The sequence below is a fragment of the Nicotiana tabacum genome, chromosome 5 (genome assembly GCF_000715075.1).
Source record: "Nicotiana tabacum cultivar K326 chromosome 5, ASM71507v2, whole genome shotgun sequence".
Taxonomy (NCBI): Eukaryota; Viridiplantae; Streptophyta; class Magnoliopsida; order Solanales; family Solanaceae; genus Nicotiana; species Nicotiana tabacum.
The window spans coordinates 163,236,143-163,249,240 of NC_134084.1; the positions used below are offsets into that span (position 1 = coordinate 163,236,143).

A 13,098-nucleotide genomic window follows, 5' to 3' on the forward strand; every position below is an offset into this window, starting at 1 on the left:
GCGCCCCCGGGTGCGGAAAAAGGAGGTGTGACAAAGGCCATTGAGAATCTTTTGTGACAATTCAACTGCAGTTTTCTTTTCTAAGAATAATAAAAGTGGTAGCCGAAGCAAGCACATCGACATAAAGTACTTGATGGTTAGAGACTATGTGAAGAAGCAAGATGTGAATTTTGAGCATGTTAGTACTACTTTAATGATTGCTGATCCTATGACTAAAGGTCTGCCGGCTAATATTTTCAAGGATCATGTACCCCATATGGGGCTTAGTAGCTCAATTTAGTCTTGCTTTTCTCTCTAAAAGTTTGTCTAGACATTATGTTTATTTTGATATACATGACAGTGCACACTTTTGATTTTTTATGTATTATTTGTGATCATTGGATCAATAAAGTTGGACTCTGAATGACTTATATTAAGTTCATTCATAAAGTTGTTAGACACTTTATTAGAATATATTGTGCATTGTAATACATGGAAGGAAGTGTTTGTTTAAAAGCATGACCGCCATGATTTGTGTAATAATATATTCTAGTTAAAGTGATTGTCGCATAACTTTTAGTTGAGTGATGAAGTTTATGGCCATACTATATGTTTATCTCTCATAAAGGATTATCTTATTTTAATATGTGGGCCAAGTGGGAGAATGTTAGAAATTACCGTCTCTTCTAGAGACTTCTAGTGTGGCCCACATATAAGGTAATAAATTATTTACCTTGTTCCCAAAGGAAATAATATATCAGATAATATTTTGTAGTTATGCATATATGGTAGTTTCTTTGATGGAAAGAAATTACCATATATTAGGAGTCCCTAGAGTAATTATAATTTATGGAGAAGTCCCTAGGGCTAAAATATTTGCCTAAGAGTCCCTAGCCTACCTATAAATACGCCTGTGACTCCATTAGTCTGACATTCTACGATAGGCACAGGCTAGAAGACTCCTTAAATTTTCTCTCAAGGTTCTTCCAAGGAATTCCCCACATCACTTGAACAACCCTGAAGGTACGTTCCTCGTTTATTTCCGCTGCGTTGGCTCTGTATATGTTTATATTTCAACACTGAATCCCCTAGGCAAAAAAATTCAACCTGGGATAAGCTACGTAAAACGGTCTGAGCGAAGAGTATTTTTACCCAACCACATCATGTAAAGGCAAGAATGATGGCTCTGACTTGCCCACTTTGGTCACTTGTATAAGAAACAGGATTATCAGAAATGAGTTCCAAGTATATGGATTATAAACAGAGTCGAGATGAGGCAATATTGGCTATTCCCTATGACACCGCAGAGTTATTTGCAGCATGTTTCCGAGGCGAGAGAGATATACATATTAGTAGTTTGTGTAGCTACCAATTTTACGGTGTTGATTTTGGCTGGGGAATTAAAACCTCATGTGTAAGTCTAATTCGAGATTTTGGCATAGGTTCTGTTATATTGATGGATTCAAGAGATAGTGGTGGAGTAGATGCATGAGTATGAGCTAGAGCTGCTAGCATTTGGATCCGCCAAATAATTGAAGACCTTTTTGCATCAACTTTATTTGTGTATTGCTTCAGTTCCTTTGACGTTTCTTTTCAAGGTGCACGGCATTTGTATTTTTATTTTTTTTGGTTTAGCTTTGGATTGATTATTGGAAGAGGGACTATACGTATAGAAAACCAAATGGGGATGCAATAGAAGAATTTCTGTGAAAGAAGCTGCATTCAGTTAGAAATTGTAATTCAAAGCTAATCTAGAAATTGTATATAGGTACACTTGCGGTATATTATCAAACACATCCAATTCGGGCTTGCGTTTTAGTATTGGGCTTATAGTTTCAAGAATAGTCCGAATATAACCATGGTTTTAGGGGGAAAATTCAAAAGGAAATTTTTCATTCCTATACATTATTGGAAACTTTATAACACTAAATATTTATGTTTAGTTAATTACCCGACATATACAAGTTTTGTTTACAAAATATATACATTGTATTCAAGGAATTTAGTTACAGCCTTTACCTATCTTTTTTTTCCTCTTCTTCTCTTTCCTTATTTTTCTGCAATCATCTGTAGTGCCTTCAATCATTGTATTCTCAGTAATGCTATTAACGTTTCAACAAATCAAATTTATCACAAAAGACTCAAGTTTCTGCTTTCTGACAAATTTGTATTGGACTAGGATAATTATCATTTCATTATTTTGAAGGGCAAGTACAAGTATCCCGCGCCTTTGATATTATGGGTCAGTATCTTTCTTTTGTTTGACAAAGGGAGTTCTGAATATATGCTTAGATCTGGACAGAATTAGACGAAGCAGAAATCCAAAACAGATGAACTTGGGTCCATTTATATTGGATGAATTTTAAATACCAAATCGTCTAAATTAAAAGAGATCCAAAAAATCCCAAAGCTTATGTCATAGGCTTGTAAAACTTATCTACAACTTTCATACATTATTTATACCCAGTTGTATACAATTACAATATCATACAACTTAAACACAATTTTTATACTAATTTTATATAATATGTCTTTTGTATATTTTGTATCTGATTTATACATAGTAAAAACAAAATTCATACAACTAATTATATATTATACAACTTATCTACAATTTATCTATAATTTTCATATATTATTTCTATCCAGTTATATACAACTACAATATCATACAACTTAAATACAATTTTTATACAATATTGTTCAACTTTCATACAACGGAATATAATTTTTCTGCAACTTTACTACAATTTCTGCAGTATTATGTATGCCATGTCTTCTTTTTCGAGTTTCAATCTCAAATTCAGCCAAAATCAAGTCTAATCTTCACCAAAACACCCTCAAAATTGAGATATAAACTCCAAATCATATTTCCAATTGTTTGCAACAACACCCAATCCAAACAAATAATAGTTTTTGAAAACCCAAATTCGAATTCAAAGCTTCACAACTTTTTAATGGTTGTCAATGGTGGAATTGCTGCTCTCTTTTCCTTTGCTTTACATTACTGGAATTAGGGATTGAGAGATAGAGAGAGACATAACAAAAATTCCCAATTATTTGCAACAACACCCAATTCAAACAAATAATATTTTTGAAAACCCAAATTTGAATTTAAAGCTTCAAAACTTTTTAATGGTTGTCAATGGTGGAATTGCTGCTCTTTTTTTCTTTGCTTTACATTATTGGAATTAGGGATTGAGAGATAAAGAGAGACGTAGAGAGAAAGAGAGAGAGAGAGAGAGAGAGAGAGAGAGAGAGAGAGAGAGAGAGAGAGAGAGAGAGAGAGAGAGAGAGAGAGAGAGAGAGAGAGACGGAGAGAGCGGATGATGGAGAGTATAAGGATGGAAAATAATTGATTCCTAATATAAATGGATACTCATTTAATTCCTAGAGTGTATATAATTGGTAAATTTGTATATATGGGGTAATTAAATTAAAACTTGAGTAAAGAGGGTAATAAAGTTTCCAATAGTGTATAGGTATGTAAAAATCCCAATTCAAAAATACTCAGATTTACAAGTGGTCATTCAAAAATAACCACAGTTTCAAAAGTAATCGAAATTTAGCCACTTTTCATGTAAAGATAAATTTGAACGAAAATACTGTTCAAAATCCGAAAAATACTCCAATATAATATATTGGAATTCTAGGATAAGTATACTGGAACTCCAGTATATTATAATGGAGTTCCAGCATAAGTATACTAGAACTCCAGCATATTATAATGGAGTTCCAGCATAAGTATACTAGAACTCCAGCATATTATAATGGAGTTCCAGCATAAGTATACTGGAACTCCAGCATAATATACTGGAGTTCAAGTATAATATACCGGTCCAGTATAATATGCTGGAAGTTCATACACATGTGCTCCAATCTCCAGTATATTATGCTGGAACTTTCCACGTATTGGAGTTCCGCATAATATGCTGGAAATTCATATGCAAGTGCACCGATCTCCAGTATATTACACTGGACCGGTTCCTGTTGCAGCAAAATAGTGTCTATTTTTCAATGACTTTGCAAACACTGACTATTTTTGAATGACCAGTCCGAAAACTGGCTAGCCCAGGCTATTTTCATTGGTTTTAGGGGAGAAATTAAAAAATAGCCAGATTTACAAGTTGTCATTCAAAAATAGCCACAGTTTCTAAAGTAATTGAAATTTAGCCACTTTTCATGTAAAGATAAATTTGAACGAAAACACTATTCAAAATCCGAAAAATACTCCAACATAATATATTGGAACTCCAGTATAATATACTGGAGTTCCAGTATAAGTATTGGAGTTCGATTATAATATACTGGACTTCCAGTATAATATACTGGAGTTCCAATATAATATACCGGTCCATCATAATAGGCTGGAAGTTCATACATAGGTGTTCCAATTTCCAGTATATTATGCTGGAACTTTCTGCGTGTTTGAGTTCCAGCATAATATGCTGGAAGTTCATACACATGTGTACCGATCTCCAACATATTATGCTAGAACTTTCCGTGTTGCAGCAAAATAATGATTATTTTTCAATGACTTTGCAAATGTTGGCTATTTTTGAATGACCAATTTGAAAATTGGCTAGTCCGTGTTATTTTTACTGGTTTTAGGAGTCTAGCAACTCAAGCCCGTTTAAATCTTAATTACACCATGGACCATGGGCTTGTATTTTCAAAATCACAACTAAGATTAGGATTTAGGAGTGCCTTTGAATGTCCAGAACTAAAACTTATTCGTAGCTTTGCTAAGTTAGGAGTGCCTTTGAGAAAAGATTCCTTTTCTATCTTCAAAATATTAGAATTGCAAATTTACATTGTTAAATTCCACTAGATCAAAATTATTTCACATCTAATTAAGTTGCAAATTCCACATGCGATAATCAAAATTCATTGAGCCTATTAATTCAAATTCATGTCATATAAAGCTCACTATGGGGTCTTAGTGCTCCTATCAAGGACGGATCCATTCTCAAGGTTCCAAATTCATCGACTCAACTAGTTCAAATTCGCATCATAAAAAGTCTTATGAGAAGTTTTAGCACATTGTGTTAAAGAGTACTTTATTCTTTGAACAATGACCATTTTACTATACTTTTTGACCGCCCAACTTACCCTACATATTTATAAAAAAAATTGGAAAAAATAAAAGGAAGCTTTTAATTGGCTAACATTTTTTTTCTTTTCACCCTAATTTGATATATATTTCAAGCTCTCAATTTTCCACGCGCACACACAATGGTCCGACCAAAGAGATATTTTAGCTAACTTTGGCTGTAGTCCTTTGCAGTAAGATCTTTTTATTTCCTTTAAAAGCAGACAAAAAAGACAAAACCCAATCCCTCCCTATTGAAATTCACAAATTTAGACCCTTTTCTTTTCTTCTAGTAGTCCTCCTCTTAGGGGATAAGGAGCCAATAGGGTTTTCTATTTTCATTCTCTCTCCCTTTTTGAGAGCTCTTTGAAAAGTCTCTTCTTCTTCCCCTCTCTTGGGTGAAGAAAAGAGAAAAAAAAAATTTATAAAAAAAATCTTTTGTATTCCAATTTTTACATAATCCTTGTAATTTTTAGAGAGACAAAAAAGGGGTTTTCTCTGAAAATGGATTCAGCTTCTGCTGCTTATTTGTCAATGGTGGATCCTTTCTTGGTTGAAGCTCTTCAAAACCCACGTCATCGTCTCACCAGTATGTGCTCCGCAACATTGCTTTTATTTTTTGCCTTTTCTTTTCAAGCAAATTTTATGTAATTTAGTGGCATGTGTTCCTATTCCTTAGGGTTAGTTTTAGGGTTTCTGTTTTCTTCGATTTTATTGGGGTTAATTGTGCAGAATTGGGTTTATTTTTGTTTTTGCTGATCTGGTTTTATTGTGATTGTTGTGAATTTTGGTGGGATAGATTTGCTGTAGATCTGAATCTAATTGAGCTTCTTAGTATATATTATTTGATGACGTGTTGGCCGGGCCAGCTCGTTCGACTATTCCATGAGTACCTGTTACCTCCTATCAAGGCTTATGCTAAGAAATCACCTAGTGTTTTTTGTGGGGAAATGAACTTGAGCCCTCATGGTTCTATTGGCCACTAGGTCACACCCCTGAGTTGAGCTTCTTTATATATCTGTTGTGTATGTAACTGATTCTCTGTTTGTAAATATGGTCAGATTGAGCTAAGCGTTGTGTTTATTTATGCTTTTGAGATAATGGGTGACTAAAACTTCTTAATGTGGACTTAATACTATATGTAAAATATACATTGCATGCGCATTAAAAATTTGGTTTGGTTCCCTGTTCTACTCATAGTGTGGATGCCATATCTTCCTTTACCGTTATAGCACTAGAAAGAGCTGTGTGATGCATGTTGATTATTTCTCTATGAAAGCTTTAAATTGGTAATTAGCAATTTATCATAGAAGTGAAAAATTTAATTCTCTACCGATGGATTCTGTTCTGTTGATTTTATATGCTAAGTCTATCTTTCCTGATAGTATAGTTACTTCACATCAGTTCCTATTTCATTTGTTAGTGTTGGAGTTCTATTGGTAGGTGTTATACTAGGTTATGCTGCACCTTTACATGCTCATTCTTGAATGTATTTGTGTTTCTCTTAGTAGAATAATTACTCTAGAGATAAAAAGTGTGTTTCTCTTAGTAGAATAATTACTCTAGAGATAAAAAGTAATTAAGTCTGTTTTTTCTTGTTGTTTGGCAGTTCTACGAATGGAATTCGATATTCAGAAGTTCTTGCAAAATTCTGATTTGCAACAGTTTGAGTTCCCACATTTCCCTACTTCCTACCTTCGGCTTGCAGCGCACCGTGTTGCTCAACACTATGGTTTGCAAACTATGGTCCAGGATAATGTGGTGGATGGTCAGGGAGCCAAAATTCTGGTGACAAGAAAGCCTGAAAGCAAATACCCTGCTGTGCGTTTGTCAGACATCCCACCTAAACAGTCTGACAATGACAAATATGAGAAGATGAAAATTGTAATACGACCAAGGCCTAGTAAAACCTCGTCAAATGATGGTGAATCTGGTCCAAAACGCAGCCCAGTAAGAACTGTGGAAGAGAGAAAAGAGGAGTATGACAGGGCACGTGCACGTATTTTTAATAGTCCTATTAGCTCGGAGTCAAGAGACACATTAGCTCGTGTTGCTTCTGACATCAAGAACATCATAGATGAGAATGAATGTTCAAATAGGTTACTCTTGGATATGGAGAAAAGCCTCAGCAGCAGGGAAGGTAGTAGTACTTCATCTCGAGTTGCCATCCTTAGGGACAGGGAGAAAGAGTTGAGTGACCCAGATTATGACAGGAATTACGTTAGGTAAGTTATCTTGGGTGCTATGCCTTCTTTAATGATTTGTATGATATATTTTTGTATTAAAAAATGCTCCATCTCAGTTTCTGGAATTTACTTTCAGTCCTCAGTGTTATTTTGTATGATTTAGTTGTATATGCAACTTATACGCTGCTTCTGTCTGATCTAGTTACTTCTGCTAGTATCTAGTCATGACAGTTGGCTATTGTTTGGATGCTTGGGCGGCTGGTCTTGCTCTTGTTAGACCATTTTCTATTGTCAAAATAACATCTGGCAGTCTATTAATTTGACATATGAAAAAGGACTAGTATATTGTTAGTTTTCTTCTGAGTTCTGATAGTAGCTTAACCAAAAAAGAGTGCTTCTGAAAGTACTGCATGATTTGATATGGGATTTTGATTGCGTGTCTTGTTGAAAAGCTATATTAACAATCTTTATTTGTATAAAGTCATTAGACAGGATCTTTTAGAACGATGCGTTTTTGTTCTGTGATTTATAGTGTGTGTGTAGTTGATACACCAGAACTGGAGCAGTGTATGTGCATTTACTCGTCTTGAGCAGTCAGTAGCAGTGAAATTTTATGCGAGTGAATATAGTGGTCTTGAAGACTATCTCGTACTCTGGTTTGGCATGAATTTCTGTTCTCCTCATCTTTTGAGTAGCATTACCATTTAGATTTTTTCAGCACCACTATTTAAGGTTCGAGTGGGGAAAAAGTTGGGGCTTGAAATTTAACTATGTAATCTAATATGTGTAGCAAGTTTGAATAGTGGAATTGAAGAAGTCACGTGGTAGGTGATGCTGCATTAATTAAGCAGTTAGGTTAGAATGTAGTTGATGCTATGTAGATATACACACTTATGCAGGTTAATGATATACAAATGCTGCACCTTGTTCTGCTATAACTTATAACATTAAATAGTGTCTGAAGATGATACATCTAATTGTCTTTCAAACTGATGCAGATACGTTAAGAGTGTCCCGACTGGTCAGTGCTTTAGCTTGGCACCTTTTGATGTGCAGAAGTTTCAGCCCCCATATGTGCATTATGATGCTGCTTTTCCTCAGATGAGTCAGCTGCCCAATGCTCAAGCTTCACCAAACTACAGGAATCCTGCTCTTGGCCCGTACCATGCCATGGGATTAAATCAGACCTCCAATAATGGAGTATTCATGCAGTGGCCAACCCAGAGCATGATTTATGCACATTCATATGATCAACTTAGGCATGCTTTCATTCAGGTACTGATCAGCTTCATGTCCCTTGAATGCTATTTCCTACTGGAATTCAATTGGCAATCATTATGATTCATAAATCTGGGACTTATACTATAAAGCGCCAACTGTTTTACTGTAGGAGTCTGTTGGGAGTACCCTTTTTGGTAATAGAATGAGTAATTGTCAAATAATATTTCAACAAAAGGAAATCCACTTATCTCAAACTATAATTTAGTATTTTAGAAGAGGAAGTATGTAGAACTCTGATTTAGAAGCTATAAGTAAATAAAAGTATTGATTTTATGTTGAAAGCAATATGTCGTTTAGCTTTAGGTGTTAATAATGGGCTTGTTTATGTTGATGCCGCATGCAAATGTAGTGCCATACTGCCATGTGGAGGCGCTCTTGTAGGGGCTAATGTCTCCCATGGCATTAGTATAACATCTTAATTGCCAGTTATCCTCTATTCCTCTTACCACAGCCCCTATGTTTCAAGAAATAAGTAAATAAAAGTATTGATTTTATGTTGAAAGCAATATGTCGTTTAGCTTTAGGTGTTAATAATGGGCTTGTTTATGTTGATGCCGCATGCAAATGTAGTGCCATACTGCCATGTGGAGGCACTCTTGTAGGGGCTAATGTCTCCCATGGCATTAGTATAACATCTTAATTGCCGGTTATCCTCTATTCCTCTTACCACAGCCCCTATGTTTCAAGAACTGCAGTTTATGTATAATAATATATTTTGGAGTGGCTTATATGTTAATTATGGCAGTTGTACTATTAGCTCCAAGTGTCTTCCTTGTTATGCATGCTGAGATAATATTAGTGTCTTGTAATTTGTTCTTTTCTTGGCTTCGCATTTTGACTAACTATATCTCTATGGATGCACCTTTTGGGAGAAATAACCAATGCCATCACTCTCGGCAAATATTATAGCAGTATAAGTGTATATTATTATGGGGCTCCTACTTTTTGGAACTCAACCACACTGTTCATGGTGCATGCCTGCATATTGTATTATTAGCAATATGCCTGCATATTGTATTATTAGCATTCCTATGAATACTCCTCAACCCAATGAAAAAGGAAATTTGCAGAAAGAACTTCGCTTTTGATTGTTTTAATGTGTGTGGAGAATTTTGCATGCAGAGTTCTTGTCTTTGGTCTCTCTTTTATTTATTCATCCATTATTTTTTGACGTCTGTGATCTCTATCAACAGCATGCAACTTAATTAACTGATCCAATCCCTCCTTTTGTTTTGTTGCAGCCCCCTTTCTGTCAGCAACCGCTAAGCTTTGCTTACACCCAGACCCACAGTTAATGGTCCAGAATGGTTCAGAGGATGTTTCCGCTGGGAATGTAGTTTTTGTTCTCTCTTAGTGTTATCCTGGTCTAGGTTAATTGTGATAGACACTATTAAACTTGGTGCTGCATTAGTCCCTTTTGCTTTCATTTTTTGAAAATCAGTTCAAGTGGAAGAATTAAGTACTTTCAGTATATTTTGCAGTAATACTTCATATGACATATATGCACTTGCTGTTATTACCCCCTTAAAATATCAGGAAGATTATTGTCTTTTACTTTTCTGAGGGTTATGTTGCATTTCACCCAATATTTGGCTTTTTACAGAACTTAAAATTGGAACTCTGACTGACCAGAGGAAATCCTTTGTGCTTTCTGGATTTGGATGAAGATACAGTGGTATATGAAGTAGAATAAGTAAGAATTTAAAAAAAGAAAGATATTAGATCATCCTGAAAATGCTTGACATGAACAACGCTCATGTATTTATTACTCACTACGTTTAATTTCTTTGGCGTAATTTGTTTGAACAGTTAATTGAAGGATAAAAGGGACGATTTTGATAATAAATTAGATATTGTTAAAATAAACAAAAGTACCCCTAACATATTTGTTTGTGTCCACTGAGGTCTACGGCAAAGTCATCATATAAATGTATCATTCTTGTTGATACCGACCAAAAAATTCCCGAAGTGTTGAACATATTGGGACAACGGTTTTGCTGAAACTAAATGCAAATATTTCTGTTAAACTACGGGTAACTGATCTTGTTGCCCCAATTTAGAACTGAATAAATTGCTCGAAGGGAAACCAAATTATCCTCAAGAAGTTTGACATGTAAAATACGTGTATCAATATTAGTTCTAAATAATAAAAGGATAGACGAAAGAGGAGGATTTTTTTCTGGAAACATGATCGGCAAAAATTATTATGTTTGTTATTCTTCATCCATGGATGAATAAAATGCTTCAACTTTTCATTCTCATATAACGTCGCAAAGTGGAACATAACAAGTTGGCACGTAGTGATTCATCATGCTCAAACATGAGTTGATCGCTCACTGAATATTTTATGGATAATCTAATTTCCTTGATCGCTCAATAGGATTTGTTTATGGATAATCGAATTCCCAAAAAAAAAATGACATTTGGGCCTTTTTTAGTAGATATTTTGTTTTTGGGCTATTTTTTGTTAGGAAAGTTTGTAGAGTGACAGTTTGGGTAATTTTCCCTTTATAATAGTAAAAATAACACGGTATAGCCAGTTTTCGGACTGGTCATTTAAAAATAGCCAGCGTTTACGAAGTCAATGAAAAATAGTCACTATTTTGCTGCAACAGAGACCGGTCCAGCATAATATACTGGAGTTCGGTGCACCTGTGTATGAACTCCAGCATATTATGCTGGACTGGTATACTTTGCTGACTCCAGTATAATATACTGGAGACTGGAGCACCGGTGCTCCAAACTCCAGTATATTATACTGGACAATTATACTTGCTGGAACTCCAGTATATTATGCTGGAGTTCTAGTATACTTATGCTGGAACTCCATCATATTATGCTGGAGTTCCAGCATACTTATCCTGGAACTCCAGTATAATATGCTGGAGTTCAAACATACTTATGCTGGAACTCCAGTTTAATATACTGGCGTATTTTTCGGGTTTTGAACAGTATTTTTGCTCAGATTTATCTTTACATGAAAAGTGACTAAATTTTGATTACTTTTGAAACTGAGCTATTTTTAAATGACCAGTTGTAAATCCGGCTATTTTTGAATTTCTCCCAATTACTTATGTTGTCAAAAGCCCACAAGCTTTATTGCTGCAGCAGTAAAAGACGTACGTACCTCTGCAGCAGAGCGACGTTGATTTTGCCATCTTTCTGTTTCGTTCATTTTCTTCCTCTCACCACCAAATATTCCCTAAAACTTCATCTCCACATTTTTACAAACACATAACAGGCAGAAATCTACGCCCTTCTGCTTCATCTTTCTCACCAGCTAACCCATTTTCTAATACTACCAACTAAACCCATTTTAGCTAAGAAAAAATGAACATTGAACACCAGAAAATTTGGGCAACACTTGTGGTGTTTCTCGTCGCCACTGCTTTTGGCTAGGGAGCATGGCTCATCTGTACAGCTGCTTCCATTCTGTTGGCTGAAGTAGTTTTGGTACTCCTCCGACGCTGTTATATTTCTTACTACGGGGTGAATCCCATACGAGCTCGCCGTCATTGTAATATCCTAGGCCCATTGGTCGCGCTCTGTGTAGCGCCTCTCTTCAGCCACTTGCACCACAAACAGATTCACGTATACGTTATTCTGCTTGTAGCAGCAGTAACTTGTTTTTACTTCTACGTGCTGATCAAGAGTAGGCCGGGCCCTAAAGATTTTCGGGTACTGAATGTACTCTGTTTACTTACTGTGAATCTCGCCTATGGTATGGCTGGATTTGGACCTGCAACTTGTCAATGGGTCCTTTCTTACACTTGCATGGCTATATATCAAGCACTAGCGCCGCCAGAGAGGGATCGACTAGCAGAGGAAGGCGCAGCTAATGATTTTATACAGGATGTTGATTTAGTGTTAGATATCATGGAATACCTGTCATAGGAGTTATAAGAAAGCTATGTTTTTTGTTCTTTTAAATTGTAAGATGGCTTTAGCACATCCTTTATGCTACAGATATATAATATTGTTACCATTTTCGAAAAATGTAACGTTGTTGGTTGGGACGTGACTTTAACTGTATTTTTTAAAATTTTCAAGTATACATGTATAGTTTGAGTTGAAGATAGTGAATGCACAAACACCTACTGTAAGCCTGTTTGGATTGTTGTTCCACATCGTTTCATGATATATCGTTTTGTAAGGTACTATATTGTTGAAGCAATGTCTAACTCAAAAGATGTTTCTGTAGACTTCAAAAGAAACTGAGCATCTCTTCTATATCAGTTTTGAATAATATTTTTGGTATTATACTAAGTGATAGAGAAAGCCAAGCAATGTTGATTAACATCATCTTCTTTTTCAGTTTTCAGTAAATTTTGGCATTATACTGAATGATAGTTGCTGGTAAAGTTGCTGAATGATAGAAGGAGAGGCGTGACGTAACTAGTAAAACTGCTGCCATGTGACTATGAGGTCACGAGTTCGAGCCGGGGAAACAACCTCTTGCAGAAATGCAGGGTAAGGTTGCGTACAATAGACCCTTGTGGTCCGGCCCTTTCAAGATCCCGCGCATAGCGGAAGTTTAGTGCACCGGGCTGCCTTTTTTTT

The 13,098-nt window shown here is 35.5% G+C and overlaps 1 protein-coding gene across 1 annotated transcript; it reads left to right on the plus strand.

Annotated features, from left to right (window-relative positions):
* The first annotated feature begins 5,316 nt into the window (after positions 1 to 5,316).
* On the plus strand, positions 5,317 to 10,092 carry LOC107808326 (uncharacterized). The gene is made up of 4 exons (XM_016632836.2): positions 5,317 to 5,660; positions 6,681 to 7,296; positions 8,256 to 8,532; positions 9,780 to 10,092. Exons 1-4 carry the CDS (start codon positions 5,576 to 5,578, stop codon positions 9,831 to 9,833), a joined length of 1,032 nt encoding a protein of 343 aa, XP_016488322.1. The 5' UTR covers positions 5,317 to 5,575; the 3' UTR covers positions 9,834 to 10,092.
* The last annotated feature ends 3,006 nt before the right edge of the window (positions 10,093 to 13,098 follow it).

Excerpts from the sequence above, each read along its gene's own strand:
- LOC107808326 (XM_016632836.2), top strand. The coding sequence starts at position 5,576 with ATGGATTCAGCTTCTGCTGCTTATTTGTCAATGGTGGATCCTTTCTTG. Across the intron at positions 5,661-6,680 it reads CCCACGTCATCGTCTCACCA|TTCTACGAATGGAATTCGAT; the intron begins GTATGTGCTCCG and ends GTTGTTTGGCAG. Across the intron at positions 8,533-9,779 it reads TTAGGCATGCTTTCATTCAG|CCCCCTTTCTGTCAGCAACC; the intron begins GTACTGATCAGC and ends GTTTTGTTGCAG.